Source organism: Puntigrus tetrazona, chromosome 4 (assembly GCF_018831695.1).
Source record: "Puntigrus tetrazona isolate hp1 chromosome 4, ASM1883169v1, whole genome shotgun sequence".
In the NCBI taxonomy this organism is placed as follows: domain Eukaryota; kingdom Metazoa; phylum Chordata; class Actinopteri; order Cypriniformes; family Cyprinidae; genus Puntigrus; species Puntigrus tetrazona.
The window spans coordinates 10270769-10291918 of NC_056702.1; the positions used below are offsets into that span (position 1 = coordinate 10270769).

Consider the following 21150-nt stretch of genomic DNA (forward strand, 5'->3'; position numbering starts at 1 on the left):
ACTCATATCCAGCAAGCCTAGATCTTCATCCCGGCCGAAGCAGAAACGACCTCTATCACCTCCGTTTGAACATTCCTCGGCTAATGAGACTGAAGGATGGTGACCGTGGAGAAACATATTGCGCACAAACAAAGGAACAACGCGGCTTTAATTGTCAGCAGCGTGAGGTTTGTTTGTGTGACTCATCAAAGCCAGAGTGAAGAGCATCCATGCAGATCTTTGATAAACAAACAGCCCTTTAGAAGTCCACATCTGAACCTTTGAAGAGGGAGACACGATGCTGATGAAAGACAAAAAAGACAGACAGGTGTCCCCTGATCAAAGTGGACACCCACAAAATCTCCTCCGTCCTCTATTGTCTCTGCCTCTGACAAATCTATTACGTTACGCAACCCGAAATGAAAATAAAATCAAGAGTCTACTGTCCTTCATTGAGTCACAGCTCACAAAACAAACTGGATTCTCGTCCATTGTAAGTAACCAAAAGGGTTTCAAATTAAATGACAACAAATAAAAAATAAGCAAAAAACAAGCATGTCAAAATGAACCCTTGCAGGGAGTTTGATTAACAGGCTATATGACCAATCATAACTCCGAATCGGCCATTTTGTTGTTCATTCATGTTTATTTTATGTTATAATTAGCATAGAGGTAGAGTTGATCGGTTCACATGCCACTTGAACTGAGCTGCTGCAAGATCGATCACGACACATTAAAGTGCTACAAAACAAGTATTTGTTGTTTGAATTTCTTTTATACAGTTTTAAAGCTGAGACCATGTTTTATCCCAGAAGTACCCCTGCTCTGTCTTGTCTGTAACAGTAACTAAGGGGACAGGTCTTTGTGAAGGCTCAATTAAAAACACACCATTATGTATATCAGAAACAACTGCAACGAATAGAAAAATTTATAGCTACAATTGCCAGTGAAATAAAACTGCTGTGCATGATGGGAAACTAATTACCTCATCTGATGCTATAATAGAGAACTGCAGTGATTACTTTTTTTTTGTTAGCATCATACTAAATCATATATTTTCATTTACTTTGATTACTGCCGAAAAGAAGTTGGGGCCAACCGATGTTCATGATTTCTAGAGGTTTCATTCATTAAAATAATCTTCATTAATAAATATAACTTTTATGAGTTACACTTAGGTTGCCTGACTTCAACTTCTTCTTTTGACAGCTCTTTCATTCTTTATTTAAAATATAAATCAACCACAGACCGTATTACACGCATTTAAACATAAACGCATTCCAAAAACAAAAGAGAAGTGCTAGCTGTCGTGTCAGAAATGAGTCATAACAATGAAAATACATTATACTCTCACCATTGCATGAAAGGGCAGCAAACACTACGGCTAGAATAATAGCTCTGCCTTCTTTCTTTTACGAAAGCCTGTTATGAAAACACGCTCCCACTTTGTGATGTCACAGAGTGAGGGGGGTGTGGACAAGTCATAACTTTTATAAAGAATATCTCTTTGATTTGTCTTCGCAACTTCAGAGTTGCACTAACAGCTTGTAACACTCCAAAAAGAAAGGAAAACTTGAAATCCCATCATATGACCCCTTGTTTACGGCCTAATGTAAAGCAGAAACCGCATGCATGTGACTGGACCGCGGTAAACAAACGCTTTGGCATTTGATGACATTTATAAAAACACAGTTTTAAGACTCCGGCTCCGCTTCTCCAGTCGGGACACACACGACATGGCTGACTGTTTCAGCTCCTGATTGCAGACAGATGTCTGCATCTCGCAGCTCTCAACAGCAGATGTGCCTCGTCTGGCAGACACCAGCGGAGGAAGCTCGGGATCGCAGACACGCTATAAAGATCTCGGCATCTCATCGCGAGATAAATGTCCCGTACGACGAGGGACTTGTCAGGAGAGCCTCCGCTGATTACACAGCGAAACGGTTGTGGCTATACAGCACAAACGGATTTTCTGCACGACAATGGATGAATGCATGACATGCAATAAGACGAGATCCGCTCGAGAGTGAATCACTGTCTTGCATAAGCAGCGATCCCCCTCTGGCTCTCTTGGGTATGTGTCACAGGCATACTGAGATAACGCATACATAAATCTGCTCATCCACCTCTCTCTATCCCCCCCCATGAGATTCAGAGCTCTGCGGGCAATAGCACTTTTAAGCTAAGCTGGAAAGAGTTGCTAACTTTTACGTTTTTATTCAGGAACGAGCCTCGCTGAGGTTAAGGGACGCGCGTTTCGCCTTACTTCGGATTAAAGGCTCTCAGACATCATTCCCAATCACGGAAGACTTTGATAGTGACAGATGGCATCGCACCCCAGCTGCAAACGCAGCATATAAACAAGAGGAGCTCGCTGGGCCGCAGCAGGTGGAGAGAGAGGTGTGATCCATCATGGCGGTCTGGCAGTCCGATGCCCCGCTGAGGCACTCGCACACATCTGTCACAGCGCGGGAACACCGCGGCAGACCCAGAGCGCCAACCAACACCTGTCTGTCTGCTGGAGGAAACTTCTGTCACCTGTCCTCAGACCTGTGAAACTCCGGCAGGCCTGGGTCGCAGCTCGTTTACATTAGGTTGAACACAATCCCCGTTGAAAAAAACCTCTGCATGATGTTTTAAAGCAGCACGGCGGCTAAACTGGTGAAAAATCGATCCAGAGCGGGAGCTAGTTGCTTAAGACCAGCTTAAACCAGCTCCAACTAGCTGCCGTGCTGCTTCAAAACATACCTAACCGGCATACGTTTGTGTGAATTAAGAGACAGGAATAATTAAGCGATCTAGAGCTTCATGCTCTTTTGCACATATTCACTCACAACTATGATAGAAACATTGGTAGTGAATATACAATACAAATTTTGCTTCCAGAAAGGACTGTGCACTTTCATCGTTTGTAGCCGCATTCGTCTCCTTTGGGTGTTTTGGGGTTTTATGTTTATGTTATTATTAAACACTTTCTTTGTTTGATTTTGTGGTTATACCATTTGCATAGGTTGTATTACACGTTTATATACCATTTTTTATTATTTAATGTGCTTTATTATAAATAAACTTCTGCCAAGCTCATTTATATTATTTATCATCGCCATTTTGACTCATCCTTCAATTTGAGAAAAAACACGAGTGCAATAACATAATTACAATAAAAGTCTATTGGCAAGGCTTAAATCAGCCAACTGGTTTGCTGCTCTGCTGATCTCTCAGCTTTGGTTAAGCTGGTTTGTTGGCTGATTTTAGGGCAAACCATTTTGCTCAGAGCTGGGAGACCAGCTTAAATCAGCTCAGTAAAATACTTTACATTTTGTTATGTTTTTATTAGTAGGGAATACACACATATATGTCAATACTAAACTAGTGTCACAAAATAACTTGTTGCCCAACTACTGACATGATTACCTGAAAACAACCATCAGTTAATCCTCCTATAACAAAAGGAGTCTACCACTAAGACAGTTTACAGTTACATTTTGTACGGAAGAACTGATATAACCACCTAAAACACAATACTCATGGACTTTATTTCCTTCAAGTGGCATGTCATTGTGATGGTATGGTGTTTTAGTAAAATGCGCTGCTTATGCAGTCGTGTAACTGTGTGTATTCAAAGGTTGAGTCATGAGGGTGTCTACAACCAAGAGCAATCTGCTTCACTGAAAATGACCAGAAGATTTCAACTGTGAAAATGTTGAAATTAATTCAGCACTACAAGCATGATACATTCCCACTCACCACTATTAGCTGATTAAGCCGTGCGTGTGCGTGTGTGTGTGTGTGTGTGTGTGTTTGATTCACAGCCTGCTCCATCCATGTCTTCCTTCACATTAGGCAGTATTTCTCTCCAGTCTGTCAAAGTCCATGTGCATGAGAGAATTAAGAGACATACAGAAGTGCTCAAGCAAAAAGCATCCCTACAGCTTCACTCTTGTGCACATCATACATAATCGTGTGTGATCTCAATACCTCTGACTTCCTACGTGAAACATAATTCAGAATACCTTTTTAACATTTCTAATGCCTTGGATGACAATAAGTATTTGCTGTGTGCATTACAGGGAAAGTGAGCAGCGAAGTGACTGTATGTTATCGTGCATCAGGTCAAGCAATCACGGTCAGCTGAGCAGAACAAACTAACGATGAAACCTCGAGGAAGTGTCTCAATATACAAAACACACACACACACACGCATACACAAACATGGATGTGTTTTACTATCTGTGTGGGGTCTCTTTGTAGGTGTAATAGTTTGTATACTGTACAAACTGTAAATTCACCATACACCTACTGTAAAGCTACACCTCACCGGAAAGTTTGTGTGTATATATATATATATATATATATATATATATATATATATATATATATATATATATATATATATATATACACACACACACACACACACACAGATAAGCACACATCCCATGAATTAGAAAATTGTTTCCCTATGGGGACTTAATTTAACTCCACATGAGGAGGTTCCCGGGAAGAAAAATATGTACACACACACACACACACACACACACACACACACACACACACACACACACACACACACACACACACACACACACACACACACACACACACACACACAGAGAGAGACAGACAGAGAGAGAAATATATATTTTCCTATAGGGCTAAATTATGTTTTGCACTAATTCAACAATATCTCCCTCTAGTGGTCAACACGGTCTTTTCAAAACAAGCATCAGAGGTATAGAGATGTTCGACAATAAACACAAGGATGTGTTTTGCATCGCTTTTTGTGTTTATTAAATGTCAACACATTCATCTGAGAACATCAAACACCTTTCAAAATCATGGACTCAACTGGACTGAATCTAAAGAGGGTCTTCATCAGCGGCTGTGTGTAAACACCTATAAGATGCCAGTTTTACAGGCAACCCAAATAACATCTTAAACATAAACATCTTAAAGACATCTTCTTAACGTCTGTTAGACGCACTGCAGATGAACAAACACTCTACATAAATAACAGCATCTTCTCTTATTACTGCGTGTGGTCCTAAACACGGACAAAATAGCTTTTTTAGAAGGCCACCAATTTTAAATGCCGTTTTATGTATTTGCATGGTATTTATATATTCAGCAACTATTAAACCGAGAGAGCTTTTTTACTTTTCGAGAGTTTGAAGTATAGCGGCTGAGGCCATTGGGCACGCGCACATCAACATCGCCTCCATTATTAGTTTTTGGATTATTGTAAATGGTAGGTTCAGGGTTTTGTGAGTGTAGATTACATTTTGGTAAAACAAAATACGGCAATAGTCGTATCCCTTCCAGTCACAAGCAGGTTTAGTAAGTCAACTTTTACTTCACCATAGAAGGAAAATACAGCAATAGAAGGAAAATGGCGCCCTCTTGTGATCCACAGCACAAATCTCAGCTATAAAATGGATTCGGTTTTTAAGATTTTAAAGGCAAGAGTTGTTACCAAACAGCCTATTTCAGTGTGCAACAATAAAATATCAAATAGCTCAGCTCTGTTTAACACAGAGAACCATAATATGGCTTCAGAGGGCTTGGAAGACAGTGGAATACAGATTAAGTGCTCGTGGCCCACTTTTTTAATTGTATGGAAGAGAGCAGCGCGAACATTGCACGAAAAAAGCAAGCCATGCAACATTGGAACGACGAAAGGGTGTTTTTGGTGAAACCAATATTTACAGGTTTTATGCACTGGTTGCTTTGTTGACTCACAGTCTCTTTATGACACAGACAGTATATGCTGTTTAGCAAAGAATGTCTAAAGCGGTCTGTCAAATTAGTGTAACTATGATTTATGATATGGTTAGATTTACTATTAAGAACGTTAAAAAATACAGTTAGGATATTTACAACATCTGAAAATATTTATTAAATCCTTAAAAAAGTTCCACAAAACATTTTGCTTTTCAAAATTGCTAACAATATGAAATCTTTCCCGAGCACCGAATCAACACATTATAATTATTTCTGAAGGAATTATGTGCCACCGGATGAATAGCTGCTAAAAAAAGTCCATCCCAGGAATACATTGCATTCATAATTGAGAAAAATAGAAAACAGTAATAGTAATAGTTACAGCACATTACTGTTTTTACCGTTTTGACCAAATAAACGCAGGCTTGTTGAGCATACATGTCTTTCACAAACACAAAAAAACCTACCAACCTCAGTTTTGAACGGTATATACAGTACAGTGACGTTTAAATGAGCGTGTTTTTTTAACTTAACTGCTGCAGACAAAGTTCAAAAGATTCACACATATCTCAACATATAAGCTGCCACGACCAGGGATCATGGGACTATTCCCCTATTCCCTTGTATCCTTCCACATAAAAACAAAAGATGTCAAGAATAGCACGAAATGGCCAAAAAGTGTTTGCAAAAGCTGTTTACAAAGCTACATGTTCACCTCCACGTGTTTCTCACAATGTTCTCGGTCCCTGCACAGACATCCTGACTCCGTGAGGCGTTCGAAAGACAATTTTCTCGCATGTGATCGCGACGCTGCCGCTTCAGTTCTACAACGCATGGCGAGGAGAGACGGGCGAAGACGCCTCCTGCAGACAAACACAGAAACCAAAACATTTACAGGCAGTCATTGCGTCGTATTCAGGGAAAACATGAACTCTGCATCCTCGCCGAAACACTTTTGAAGCTTTTAAGCAGTTTTACCTCGTCAAAGACTACTCTGTGTAGAATCCGAGATGTTTTCCCAAAAGAAAAATGCTCTGAAATATTACATTTTAGTAATGCATAGAACCATTTCACAGGATCTCCAGAAGTCCTCAAGCTCCTAAATAACATCGAATCCATCACGCTTCATTTCATGAACCCAGACAGCAAATGCAATACGACGCAGCTTTTTGTTTAAGTAAAACATGGCAATGCATCAGTTTTGGCACAGAATATTGTTCTCCAACTTTTATTTATTATTTCAATGCTAAGTGTAAAATTACAGTCAGAACGTCAGAACATCGTAGTCTAGAAAAAAACAATCATTTCATTACAATACACACTTTCAGGGTTTGACCTCGATTTCCGGTCAAGATGTCTTAAAAATACACGAGAGCTGGATGAAAAATTCAAAAGCAGACCACAAGATCTTAATTTCTCAAAGACGCAGTCATCAAAACGTCCTTTAAACTGATTCTTAATTAAGGCTGATCATGTGCACTGTATTTCTGGACCAGTTCGACATGGAATATAAACCAAAAACTGAAAAGCTGTAAAGTTTGATAATACGTATTTATATCCTATTTAATGAGCCTGTTTTTTTTGTCGTTGTTGTTCTTTGCTATTTTCCCTTTGTTTAAACTCGTAAGCATTTGGCTTTGGGATGAATCAGGCTTGCGATTCATCCGAATCCTCGATTTGTAATCCGATGGCCTTCATGTGGTCAACCGTGAATTGATTTTGCCCGTGTTTGAAATAGTGCCTTAAATCATTTGGCTCATCGTCTCCGGTGTCTTCGTCACTGCTGTAAATTAACCGAGGCCATGTTCTTGTACGGATCGTTGTCATCTCCGTCATCCTCATTACCGTGCGCGAAGATGCATTCCTCTCTGGGCCTTACAGAAGGATTTGGGCGACAAACGTCAACCTTTTCTGCGGGATTTTCTGCTGTGGCTACAGCAAAAGTGTCCTGCTGCGTGACGGGCATCAGAATATCCGCTCTGGTTTCTATTTGGTTACAAACAACTACGAGTTGTCCTTCATTTTTGGGTAAAGCCTCCTCTGCTGCTCCTACGTCCTCTTTAAAAGAGACCGATTTTACAAACGCTTTCCCATTGGCCAGAGCTGAAGACGAGGGGTTTGGGGGCGTTATTTCTGGAAGCACCAGGATGGGCAGCATGTCTTGCGGCACAGTGGGCCTTTCAGACTCATGTGCCCTGATTGAGGCAGAAAACATGTCGTCTGTTTTGGTGTATAAGTCACTGGGGTATTCGTGGTCAACGAATGCCTCGTTGTGGTAGGAGGCGTCCTCTATGAGCGATATGGGACGTCCTGAATTGACCTGTTGACCACGGAGAAAGGGCATTTAGGGTCGCCGTGACATATTCACAGGTCAAATCCACCGCTGAGGTCCAGCGCTGATTATAGAGCAGTTATGTGTGTCACCGATTCTTGAGACATGGGACAAATCTGCTTGTGCGCAGAGAATTATTTGGGACCTTTTTGGTGCTTATTTTCTTGCAAAATTAGTTTTTTTTCTAGTTGTAATGCACAACATTGGAAAAAATACAACACAGCAGTCAACATTTGAAGTGGATCACAAAAGATGCTCCTCAAAGTTGTCCTAAGACAAAACATTTTGTTTTTAAGTTTTAGGACAACTCTGATGAAAGGTTTTGATTCACTTCACATTGAGTACTATACTTATATTTGTAAAATAAAATATGAAAAGAGAAGACCTTAATTTTAATATTGGCTGATCTTATTAATTTTATTATTGGCTTTCTTATTTTTTTTCTAGCTGTAATGCCAGAATTATATGAACTGTTATGTCAAATATTTATAATAGTTTACAAACAAATAGCGTTAAACAATTATTAAAAATGCATTAAACATTGGACAATATAATATTTTCTATTTTGCTACCATCATGCTGTATTAAACCATGCATGTTTTAATTGTTAAATTGTTTATTTATTGCTAGTTACCAGCAGGACCTCCTCAGAATGAATTAAATTGTCTAAAAACTGATTATATATTTTAAGATACAGTTCTTCTGATGGAGGCCAGTTATCATGATTTTGAGAAAAGGTAGAAGCAGAATTAAGTCAAATAATAATAATGAAAAAATAAATAAATAAATAAATATATATATATATATATATATATATATATATATATATATATATATATATATAGGTAATATATATATATATAAAATAATTTATATAAAATAAGCTATATATATATATATATATATATATATATATATATATATATATATATATATATATATATATATATATATATATAAAGCTTATTTTTTATTAACCAGGTAAACAGTAAATGAAATGATACAAAACATTGATTACCTTCACTGTTAACTAATGTCAGGTAAAAGTGTGCCATTTTGTCTCATCTCTCAAGAATCAATATCAATTAATAGACACAGTTAACAATAGCTACATTTGCAACAGTGTTTATCAAACTTAAATATGTAACACAAAATACACATACATAAATACAAAATCTACACGACAACAGCCACAGGCCACATCAAACACACAGTGAAACATACCAAACCATCAAACACTGGGGGCTGTGCTTCGTATACTGACCAGCTTAAATGGTGCACCATGTTTATGATAAACCGTAACACAGACAATCCCATTTAAACCAGCCTATCAGTAGTATACGGCTTTCGGATTCTCAGAAAATACATCTCACCTTCACAAGGGACAGCGCAGAACACGTCTAGCTACTTAATGTCAAGTGCTTACCTGCTGAAACCATCTTAAGCTCTACATAAGAGGAATTAAAGAGGAAAGCGAGGGGAAAACGACAAGGGCAGGAAGTGTTTCTGACTGTAAATGATGCTTTAATCTTCCTCCAATCAAAATCAATTTATTAATCATGTGGTATTTCCTTGTTCGGTGCAAAGGTCTTGCTTAAACATCTGTAGGCCAGATACGGTCTTAAACAATATGCACGTGTACTGTATTTCTCCTGTTGTTTTTAAAAAATGCTCCTTTTAGTTCCTTTCGTACTACTAGACAAAGTACAAGGAAGACGAGACAAGCCACTTACAGATAAATGCAAAATGTGAGATATAATAGCGCCCAGTTCAGTCGAAACAGCCAAATGTCTTATTGGTAAATTTAGCATCTCGTTTTAGCAGGTGGGTTTCCATCAATCTACTTTATGGGGCACGACTCGGCGTGACTGATAAAATATAGTAGCTCTTACCACGTTTGGGTGCTTCCCAAGAGCTACTGCGCCCCTGTCTGCTGGATCCCGTCTCTCTCTCCGTCTCTTGGCCAGCCAGAGGAAGAGAAACAGTACTGTCACGGCCGCTATCAGAACGAGGGCAGCGATGCCGCCGGCCATCCCTGCGTTCATATCTCCAAACAGACGTTCCTCACCAAATGGACTTCTGGGAACTGTCCCGAGAGTTCAGAGATGGAAAAAAAAAATCACAAACCTATTACAGAGACTTTTTAGGATTCGGTTCCGAGTCTTACACCTCTACGAGATTTAGCGTTTAATTTGGCTTTGTACGGCTGCCAGGCGTAGGGCAGTGAAGAGCTGAAGGAGCACAGAGGTTAATGGGAATACAATGAGGTTAAATCTGATTTAACACCTTATGCATGCCTATTGAATCAACCATGAATAATCAAATTAACCAGATGAGTGCTCTGTGTAAACTATTATCTACATTTAGGTTGACCCTCCGTGGTACAGTATTTTTTTACTTCTCGCCTGAATGACACGCACTTTGTTAAGTTTAATCAACTTTAAAGCCGTCGTTTCTAAGTTTTCAGATATTATTCATAAAGCGTACAGTCAACCGTTGTTACATAACCTTGATTTTAAAGAAACCTCAAGATGAACACAACGAATGCTCGTGTGAATTTACCTGGTTGTCCTCTCTGCAGCACTTCAATATCCACTGAAGCATGGGCTGTCTCACCGGACTCTTCATCTGTTGCAATCACCTTTGATTAAAAAAGGACAAAAAAGTGACAAACATGCATATGCTATGAGACGTGCATGAAAACCAGTGGCCAGGGCAAACCGCTTGTGCATAACCTATAGCTCTTGCACGCAGATTCAAGCAGCTACGCACTTGTTAATGACAAAACGAAATATTTTTATAACAATGGTTAAAGTTTAAAAGTATTAAAAGTGACTGGACTGAAACATACCCTTTTGTAGAAGCTGATGCTCTGCTGTAAAGTCAAGTCACCTTCATTTATATAGCGCTTTTAACAATACACATAGCGCCGAAGCACTGAACAGTATCAAATAAGAGAGTAGAGTATCAGCAATGTATAATGACAAGATTAAATGCTTAATTGCCCGTTTAAGGCATTTCGTTATTAAATTCAGAGATGTCATTGTCCAGCTTGGTTCAGTTTAAACAGCAATCGCCAATAATCTCTGGAAATTGCAGTGCCATCTTAAAACATTTGCCTACACGCTTTGTAAAGCAGGCCTGGTTTTACGGAGGTGCTGACACCCTAAGATGAAGCTGTAGTAACAGCATAGCGCTCTAGTGAGTAGTAGTCGGTCACAGACGTGATATAGATCATGTCATAATTGTCACCTCCAGGATGTGTCGGTCGAACGCTCTGAGTCGGTCCGTCTTCGCAATCACGATGCCATCCTGGGTGATGTGGTACAGTTTATTGCTACCCGTCAAGGGCTGCATCGTGTAATGGATTTTTGGGTTTATTCCCTAAAAAAAAAGAGAGCGAAAAACGAGGGAAATGCTCTAAATGACGCATTGGGGGGATTAAACGTTATTTATAAGGGAGATGTTTTCACTCTACATCTCTGAAGTCCCTGTCGATGGCCTGGACTACCAGGACCTGGTTCCCGTAGGTAGTGACCAGCGTGGCAGGGCTGGAGCTCTCGATGAGGAACCCTTTGTAGACGGTCTTGTTGAAGAACGGGGGAAACAGGTTCTCCGACACCACGTGCACCAGTGCGGTCGCCACCGAATATTTCTTCAGGTCATTCACCTGCGAAGCCTGTCGGAGTTCGCGAAGGGCAATTATGAGAAGAACTTTGACGCCGTTGTTGTGCCACACATTTACGTTCAATGCAATATCTTTTTATGGTCTTTTTATTGCCTAGCATTATGGTCCGCAATATGGCAGCTTAAGTACTTCCATACTGTGTCCTTGTTAATGCTATACGGCAGATCAGCGTGGGAAATCAGCCATCACTTTGTTTTTCATAAACATGGTCATAATCTCGTCATACCATGATGCGGAGCCTGAATGAAGGCGTGAGGAGTCTGTTTTCCACACGTCGCCTGAGAGAGATCTCTGCGGTCTTAGAGTCGATTGTAAATCTGCCATCGTCGTCACCTAGAAAGTCATTTTGAATAACTGTAACGTATATTTAAACGGTTACAGTCTGTGTTTTAACAGTCTATAAATCAATGCGACATACGGTAAACGTACCTGACAGAATACTGTAGACTAGAGGAGTCAATATGTCTTTGTCTCCGTCTTCGGCATGAATGGGCCCCGGAGAAAAATAAAGCACAGCATCCTAGATCATAAAGAGCATTTTATTCGTAACCATAGGGGCGAAGGCTTCAGAGATTTACTGTTTTAAAATGAAACATTAAAAAGACTGCATTGCACTTATTGCTTGACATTATTTGTTATTGCTGTGAAATACGAATCTAATTTAATCATTCAATTTTAGCAAATACTTTGCAGACAGCTAATGTGGCTACTCTAGTTGTCATATTTATAATTGTATTCATTTATCTGCCATTCATATACACAAACAAGGTTGGTAAGATTTTTTTCATTGTTTTTTTTATTTCTTTTTAAAGAAGTTTTTGAGAGAAGTCTCTTTTGCTCATCAGGGCTGCATGTATTATCATTTTTTATTACATGTTACTATTTATTATGCAGTACAAACAGTAATACTATTATGATTTCAATTTAAATGGTTTTGTATTTAATATATTTTACTATGTAATTTATTCCTCTTATGGCAACACAGAATGTTTAGCAGTGATTACTTTAGTGTCACATGATTCTTTAAAAATCATCCTAATAATCTTTTTTGCCATTTAGGAAACATTCGCTAAAATTATCAATATTGAAAACAGGCTTTTTTATAGAAACAGTGATAGGTGTTTTTCTTCAGGAATCTTTTTATCATTTACAGGAAGCATTTATTTGACATATTTAAATTATTAGTTTATTTTTGCAAGATTATAAATGTCTTTACAGTCACTTTTGATCAGTTAAACCCTCTTTGCAGACTAAAAATATTAAATATATAAAAAAAAACACCGACTTCGAACTTTCGAACAGTAGTCTAGTTCATTTCCGCTAAATCAATCACCTGTGTGCTAAAATGTCAGCGCGTACCTCATCTGTCTCTGTGATGTTGACACTGTACACAGGGTTGGTGCAGATATTGTGATCTCCGTCTTCATAAACAGGGGCGCATGGCTGAAACTGAGGATACTGGTCATCTCCGTCTAGAACGTTCACGGTGACGGTAGCTGTCGTGCTGTACTTCTCTTTTGTGGTCGTTTCCTGTTGATTTAGATATCAGTTCGAACCGTTCTCTCTCAATTATGATTCCTCTGAGCATTATGTGAGCAGCATGTACTACATACCACAGCAAATATGACCACCTGCAGCTGGGTTTTAGTCTCGTAGTCTAACGGTTTATCCAGGATCACCATCCCACTGTTGGGCAGATCAATCCTAAAATAGCTGGCATCGGCCTGAATGAGAGGGACAGGCTGTGCTAGTAATGTTTTCTTGGATCCTTGTATTTTTATGTATGTAAAGTGCTGTATTGCAGGGGCAGTCAGTCAGCTACAGACAGATTGATTGAGGCTACAGCAAAAACTGTACTTCATCTGTGCTTTTGCTTTTTATTGAAGGCGTCACTCACTGTGGATTTGTCGGTCATGTAAGTGATTGTGTCTCCATCGACGTCTCTAGCTTTTACTGTGAACACCATTGAGTTTACAGTTAGCAACTGTGGGGAGAGTCAGGATTCAGATTTCAGGACTCCAGGTTATAATGTTTCGTTAAAATCATCACACATGTAAAATGATCAGTGAAAGGTTCATCTCAAACAGGAATTTAATCAATTCAAAATGTGGAGTTTACCTCACTTATATATCGCGGTTGAATGGTATCTTCAAGGAAGTATGGCATATTGTCATTTTCGTTCAGTATTTCCACCATAATTCGATATCGACTCTGAAATAAGAAACTGTGGGTTAAATGCAATCCAGTGTTAAATAATATCATTTTTGCAATGCACTTTTGTACCATACCCTAATTATATCATTTTCATAACACGTCAATGCAGCAATCAGAACTGATCCCAGCACCTGTAAATTACCACAGAAATAATTCAGGTTGCATAAAAAAGTTTGTAATACGCTTGTTAACTATCAACTATCAACCAAGGTATTGGCTAAGATTAGGGATGTAAAATAAAGCCATGTAATAAATAGTTGATATTCTAGTAATATGCGTGCTAATAAGCAACTAATAGGCGTAACCGTAAAATAAAGTGTTGGCCTTTCCGGTTCTCACTATTAACAATATGTGGCTTATTAATAGTTAATAAGATAGTTGTTAAGTTTAGGTATTAGCACAGTAGAAATATGGACAGAGAATATGGCCATGCAGAATATGTGCTTTATAAGTATTAATAAATAAGTAACTTGATAACAGTGAGAATTGTTCCATTTACTAAAATGATACCCAAAAAACTATATGCCTACTATTTTAGGACTAAAACTATTTTTATACAAAAGAAAACGTATACTTTGTTTGTATTTTAATGTGGCCTCTTGTTTGATGCATATTATATTTGTAAAGATTTGTGGGCCGGTCTCAACGGATACATCTGATAAACAGATTTTGTATAAATTACAATACAATTGGCAATTTATAGACGTTCTGTCTATAAAAACCCCTCCGCTGTGTTGGCCGGCAGTCCTAACGCTTCAGTGTAATTCTGGCTTCCCTCCACACGCTAACAGCCACTACTCGTGCCAATCACCTCTCGATCCAAGGTCTTTGAAAACGACGAGTTGAGTCGGATCGTTCGGCCTTCGAGGTAAAACCAGTCAGCGTTTTCTCCTGTGAGACACAGGCGGATGCTATTGGCTCCGGGGTCTCCGTTGATACTGAGGTTGGCTATGATCTCTCCAGTGGGACTGTTCTCTCGGACCGTGGCAAATATGTCTTGACCACCGAGGCATAAACTGGCTGCCATTCAGAGACAACACAAATCACCCATAAAATCACAGACAAAGCAAAGCTAATTTAAAAAACAACATCTTTGTAATAGCACTTGTAATACTTGTAATACGCGTTGGATTTTGCACTTTTCCTGCATCAGGGTTGTTTTGACTCTTTGACTTTATTCTGAGTTTGTATCTTGCAGTTGTGAGTTAACATCTTGGAATTTAGACTTTCTGACTGGTTTTCTCAGAATTCGGAATGAACAGCTCACTCAGTTCAAATCGGATTCTTTTTTTAGAATTCTGAGTTAATTCCCTACAATAAGCACTTCACACGCGATTCTGACTTGTTCTCCAGAATTCAGAATGAACGCTCCAATCAACTATTTAATATTCATTTTAGCGTGCTAAATTAAATTCCCTAAATTAATATTGTATTCAAACAGTTGTTGTTATAACAGAAGAGAATTATAAAATGAATGATATATTTAGAGATATTTAATGAGGAATTCAATTGAAATCTCTTACTTTTGGTTGGAGGTTTTGGTATCTAGGCATGTTTTAGGACAAGTAAATATGGTTTCTGTTTGTAACACTGCAATAATAAGGTATCTATTTATAAATAACAACTTGCACCGTATATGAAACGTCTTTCTTTCCTATTAACTTCCAGGTAATGTCACCGATTTTTTAACTTCTCCCATTCGTGAATGTTAATGGGACGCTCTACGATCTTGCGGTCTCCAAAAATGGCAAGCGGAAGCCACAGGACCACAAGCGCGCTTCAAGAGGCCCGTGATTTGTGCCTTTTTACGTAACCCTTGGGGCACAATCGATTCTAATGTAAAAATCCAAGTCCTTGCGATTAGGATATCCTGAAACTTCGAATGCAACATTTTAAGGCAGTTTAATGTTTGCTTTATGCCTTTCTCCGTCTCATTTCTGTGAAGAACAACTATTGTATCTCACTTTTCTTTCTGACAGGCCGAGTGAATCGAAACTCTCATTGACTAGAAGAGGGTCATTCGAAGACTCGTTACAATTTCCACAAGCTCATAACCACGTCTGGCGCGTATGTTAGCATCCACCGCGTCACGGAGCGGTGATTCATGAAAATTAGCCTTTGCGGATGCTGATTTCAGAGGGGTGTTTACCTTTCGCGATGTGATAGAATACGTTCAGTGCCATCTGGCAGAGGAACAATCTCCATGGCGTCAACATGGTTGATATTCCCCCGGGCTCACGTCTCCTTGTCCCCGCTGCAAAAGAAATGCCAGACCCTGACAGTCAATCGCTCTGAAGGATTTAGAGCGCTCATATTACCTGTCACAAAGAGCAGACTTTCCCATTCACACCAAAGGTCAATTAAATCAGAAGATTAACAAAGCATATTTATACTGTCGCGCCACCATCTGAAATTCATCAGCCAAGTTACTCAAGTGAGTCGAATCGAAGCGCTAAATGAATTACACTAGAACGTCACACGGTCTCACCTCTCGGCGTTTGTTTACTTCTGCTTAGGCTTTAGTCATGTTTAGTCGTCGCCCCCAAGGTTTTTCCTAGCACTTAAAACCTATTATGATGTCTTTAGCCAGCGTCGAGCCAAAAGACTGGCAGCGATGTCGGTTACGTGACCTCCAGGACGCACTTTTGATCCTCCACCTTCCACCTCCACGCACCCCTCCACATAAATCCTCACATAATACCTGCAAAGCTGCCTAACAACTGTTGTTTCCCCTCTTAGGTTTTGCTGTCTGCCCAGGCGGCGCATGAAACATTTGTATTTTTTTTGTTGTTCATTCCACCTCATTTTGCACGCTACTACACATTAATTACACATTTTCTGTTAAATTATAGACAATTTCGCCGGGATAGTTCATGCAAAAAATATTTTTGATGATTTAATTCACTTATTTTTAAACCGACATGCTCTAAAAGGACGTATTTTATGTAGCTGTTTTCTATGCAAGAATAAAAATGATTAGTAAGTGGCAGGATTGTCATTTTTGGTTGAATTATTCATCACGTGACCACTAGGGGGCACCGTCATTTCCGTCCTCCCCGAGTAAGGTATAAAGTCGGTCCTTTAGGCTGGGTAATGTCAAAAACACACCTCAGGGCCCCATGAGATGGAGGATAATCTTCTGATCTTTCCTAAGTTGAAGTTCAGAGTTGAGTAGGCTTATTGTGGTTGAACTCGCCGTGGCTGTGGATAATAGGCTAAGAGCCGAGGGTTAGTGTAAACTTTTAAACAGGATGTCGACGTGTACATTTTCGTTCTTTTGTTGGTCCGTCTTTTAGATGCTACATTTTTTCCTGGGATAGCAAAAGTGAATTTTCAGCAGTCGTTACTTTAGTCTTCAGTGGCAAAAGAGACCTGTTCCAATATTCTGATTTAAAAACGTTTAATTCAATTTACAGTTTATTTTTAATACATTTTAATGTGTATGTTTAACAGCTTCATTTGTGCATTAGTTGATTGTATATATTTTTATAAATATATTATTCATAATTTAGTTTAAATGCAACAGCCTAATAATTAATAATTCACAGGGAATGTCATAATTAAAATGTCATAATGTAATCCCACTCAAGCAGCATTAACTACTGTGTACTTGCATCAAAAAATACAATGTACTTACTGTGTTTGCATTGCATTGGAAACACTTTTGCTGCTGTCGAGAGGGAATGAGGTTAGGTATGGGGTTTACAGACGGAATTAGAAGCAGGTATTTTACAAAATATAAGTATAATGTAATAACTTTACAGCATTAAAACAAATGACTGTGGTGCATCTACACCAGATGTAATCAATGACTGTTTGGATACAGGACGACTGTATGTGGATTGCATGTGATTAGGGATTAATCGAGTAATTAATGCCAAACAGGAAGTAGGCCTCAAGATTATGGGATTACAGCACAGTATGGTTTAATATTCTTGCTGCACACGGCAGGCCGCTATTCATTATGCACGTCTCCGCATGTCTGAGTTTGTCTGCAAGTGTTGATCGAGGCCACTTTGCCAAATTAAAGCTCTTCTGAGTTTTAGCAGAAGTATATGTAGAATTAGCGATGCCGCCGCATTGTGTTGTTATGATTTGATTAGTCTAATCTCACACTTGAGCGCACTCGTCTGCGGAGATGTGTACGGCGCACCCCTCAACGCTGAAAGAGATCGTGAAAAGAAAGGAAAAAAAAGGTAAACATGGAACTATAAAATGTGCTTACCTGCCTATATCCGCAGAAACATTTTACTTTAATTTTACTGTAAATTCATGGAAAAATATGCTTTTAGAACTACTTAAAAATGATTGCACACACTCCCATTCTAAGTTTGTTTTGGTATGATTTTTTTTGGACGATTTCTATTAAAGAATGCTATAAAAAAATCGCTTTACAATTTTTGTTTACGTAACATATTAAGCAGCACAGTGGTTTTTAACATTATTGGTAGTAATAAATGATAAATAAGCAACAAATCCATATATTAGGATGATTTATGAAGGAACATGTGACACTGAAGACTGGAGTAATTAATGCCAAAAATCCTAGTCAGTTCATTTTTAAAAAAATCTATTTTATATAAATATATATAAATAGTAATTTAAATTGGAATATCACATAATTACTATAATAACATATTTTGCGAGGCTGTCTTTTACTAAATTGTTAAAAAATGAAATAAAAATGCCCCCACAGTTCATAGTAAAAAAAGAAAAGTTATTTACCTAAAAATTAATAGCTAAAAAATTTAAATACTTTTAGAATCACAAAGCCTTTAGACGTTCTACTAACTAACTACATTCTAACACAACTTCTCTGACACAAAATACTACACACCGACTAAAAGAAACATGGCAGTGACTTATTCTGCTAAACCTAAACCAACAAGCAGCTCTAAACGTTAGTAGACACGTAGTTACAAATGAATGAGAATCAGTTGCAAAGTTAGAATGTCTAAAGTGGACTATCAAAACAAAGCGTATTCATTTGTTCCTGCCTAGGTAACACTGTCTATATAATCCAGTAATCAGCAGAAGTCACTTCTATTTATCTTCTGTATCGTGATGCATTTAGGAGCGGGACTTTTATCTCAGGACTAATAACAAGACTAACACTTAGGTTTTAAATGCACAGCTCATCCCAAAAAGGAAAACTCTGTCATCAATGACTTACCCTTAACTTGTTCCACGGCGCGACCAAACAGTTTTTGGCCCCCCAATGACTTTTTTCCAAGTCAGTGAGGACGAGCAACTGTTTGGTTACCCCAAAACTCTTCTTTCATAGTCCACAAAGGAAAGAAACTCACACAGGTTTGGAACAACTTGGCTGCATTTTCACTTTCGGGTAACCAGTCCCTTTTAAAGACTTAATAAGCACCCAGTTGGGTGTAAATGAGGTACCTTTTAAAAGGTCACCGCCCCATTGCCTGCCTTTTTTTTACCGAGAGTGTAAGGTACAGAGCAGATAGTACTATTTTATTTGACTGTAATTGTAATGGATGAGTTAACGGCTGCATCCCCAGAAACACACGGGGTTAAACAAACACTACAGAGAGAGACCGGCGGCCGCTGGCGAGGTCCAAGTGCGGTGATTCAGACTCATTAGAGCGGCTTTGGACGTGGACACCAGCATAATGAGACAATTAGCATGAAGCGGGGCGAGTCGGCAAACTAAAAAATAACTTTCTTTCTGACACGGATCACTTTAAAAGCAAAAGCGAAGACGAATAAAAGGTTCCCTCGTCGAAGTCACAAACCCGTTTATCTGTGTTCCCGTCATCTTTATAAAATCAGGCCCGAGCTGCGCTTCGGTAATCAGATTGTTTGGAGACGGATCTAAAGATGTCGCTGAACGTCTACACGGCTGTCCGTCACTACAGCGGGAAACCGGGGCACGCTGGGAAAGTGAGCTTTCGCTAGAGTCGTAACGAGAAAAAGCGCCGGTCGTCGGTGTCCCGTGAAGTGTAAACAACGCGATCGCACGCGCTCGACCAAACAGCCTCGGCATTCCCTCACCGTTGTTCCGGTGGCCGTTATCCTTTGTTTCAGAGCTCAGGGGATCCTGCCGTGGCTTCCCGCGGTGGCCGCTCCTGTCCTTCGCCGCATGACTCTCCTCCGAGAGGGGCTCAAACCTGCTCCACAAGGGACAGCGGCCAGCCACGGCGCAACAGATTTCTCTGGCTAGTTAAGTCAGAGAGAGAGAGAGAGAGAGAGAGAGAGAGGGAGAGAGAGAGAGAGAGAACAAGGCGTTTAGCTGGAGGGAATTAAGAGCTCTCACACACAGCAGAGCGAGGGCTTAGGCAGCATTTCCAGGACAGGATAACTCTGGCTGCCGAGAGGGAGGTTAAACTGAGAACATTAGCTCAGGCGCTGACGCTAATACAGTCCAAGGTGTGCAAATGCCGCTAGTTTGTCATTAGAATTCAGGCCGAGGCCGCACCGGGCCCCGCTTGCAGTCTGGGGTCAAAAGGACTACAAGAAGCGTCCCTTGTTTTGGTGTGTGTCACGAAAAAACGACTCGAGGTCACGTTTCACACGAAACCAAGATGATTGCATCGTGACACGATCGATTTGAAGTCGTTTTATCGACAAATTCTAAATCTAAAAATATTTAGATTTTTATTTTTCAAAATTCCAATTGTTTTCTCGTTATTGATTTCCGTTAGTCTACGTGTAAATGTGTTTTACATAAAAGTTAGTTGTTGTTGTTTTTTTAAGTCAATGTGAATTACAAATGGTGTATAATTAATACTAGCCAATCACATAATTATCAAATGGTAATTAATTTGTGCATTTAGCGTTATTTTAGTATTATTTACGAGCTACTTTTTTGAATGTTTGCGTTTTCTTTTCAATTTGAGTATTAATTAAAGGTTTTTGCATTTTAATAAGTCATCGATATAATCTTAAATCGTTTAATTTATGTGGATTTTAGTTTTGTTTGAGTCATTTTAGTAAAATTGTTTATTACAGTAATTATATAAAATCAAAACGCTTCAAAAACGTGACTGTTATTATGTTATCATGTTTTTATTGCGTTTTAGTGTGTTAGTCAGCTGCATTTCTTAGATGTTTTTAACAAACTAAAAATGCAATTCGATTGAGATTCATTGGAATGCACAACGAAAAAAAATCTGTTTTTGCAAATGAGCGCCGCATTTTTTCAATATTTAATCAAATATTTCAAATATTTCTAGTTTTCTCTCTTCTTGTCTAT

General features: G+C 39.0%; 1 protein-coding gene across 2 annotated transcripts; it reads right to left on the reverse strand.

Moving 5' to 3' along the window:
- Nucleotides 1-4744: 4744 nt before the first annotated feature.
- On the reverse strand, nt 4745-20105 carry cdhr5-rs (cadherin-related family member 5, related sequence). Of its 2 annotated transcripts, none has more exons than XM_043238022.1 (15): nt 19950-20105; nt 16084-16188; nt 14746-14954; nt 14009-14065; nt 13839-13931; nt 13618-13704; nt 13334-13444; nt 13080-13250; nt 12150-12240; nt 11947-12053; nt 11511-11711; nt 11285-11416; nt 10595-10673; nt 9925-10118; nt 4745-6563 (listed from the first exon to the last, which is right to left on the reverse strand). In XM_043238022.1, the coding sequence occupies exons 2-15, from the start codon at nt 16148-16150 to the stop codon at nt 6525-6527; spliced, it is 1638 nt and encodes a 545-aa protein (XP_043093957.1). In that variant the 5' UTR covers nt 16151-16188; nt 19950-20105; the 3' UTR covers nt 4745-6524. The 2 variants fall into 2 exon arrangements, with proteins under 2 accessions (XP_043093957.1, XP_043093956.1); XM_043238021.1 differs by lacking the exon at nt 4745-6563 and adding an exon at nt 6923-8020.
- Nucleotides 20106-21150: the final 1045 nt, after the last annotated feature.

Excerpts from the sequence above, each read along its gene's own strand:
- cdhr5-rs (XM_043238021.1), bottom strand. The coding sequence starts at position 16,150 with ATGTTGACGCCATGGAGATTGTTCCTCTGCCAGATGGCACTGAACGTA. Across the intron at positions 13,251-13,333 it reads AGGTGGTCATATTTGCTGTG|GAAACGACCACAAAAGAGAA; the intron begins GTATGTAGTACA and ends CTAAATCAACAG. Across the intron at positions 12,241-13,079 it reads ACATCACAGAGACAGATGAG|GATGCTGTGCTTTATTTTTC; the intron begins GTACGCGCTGAC and ends TTTATGATCTAG.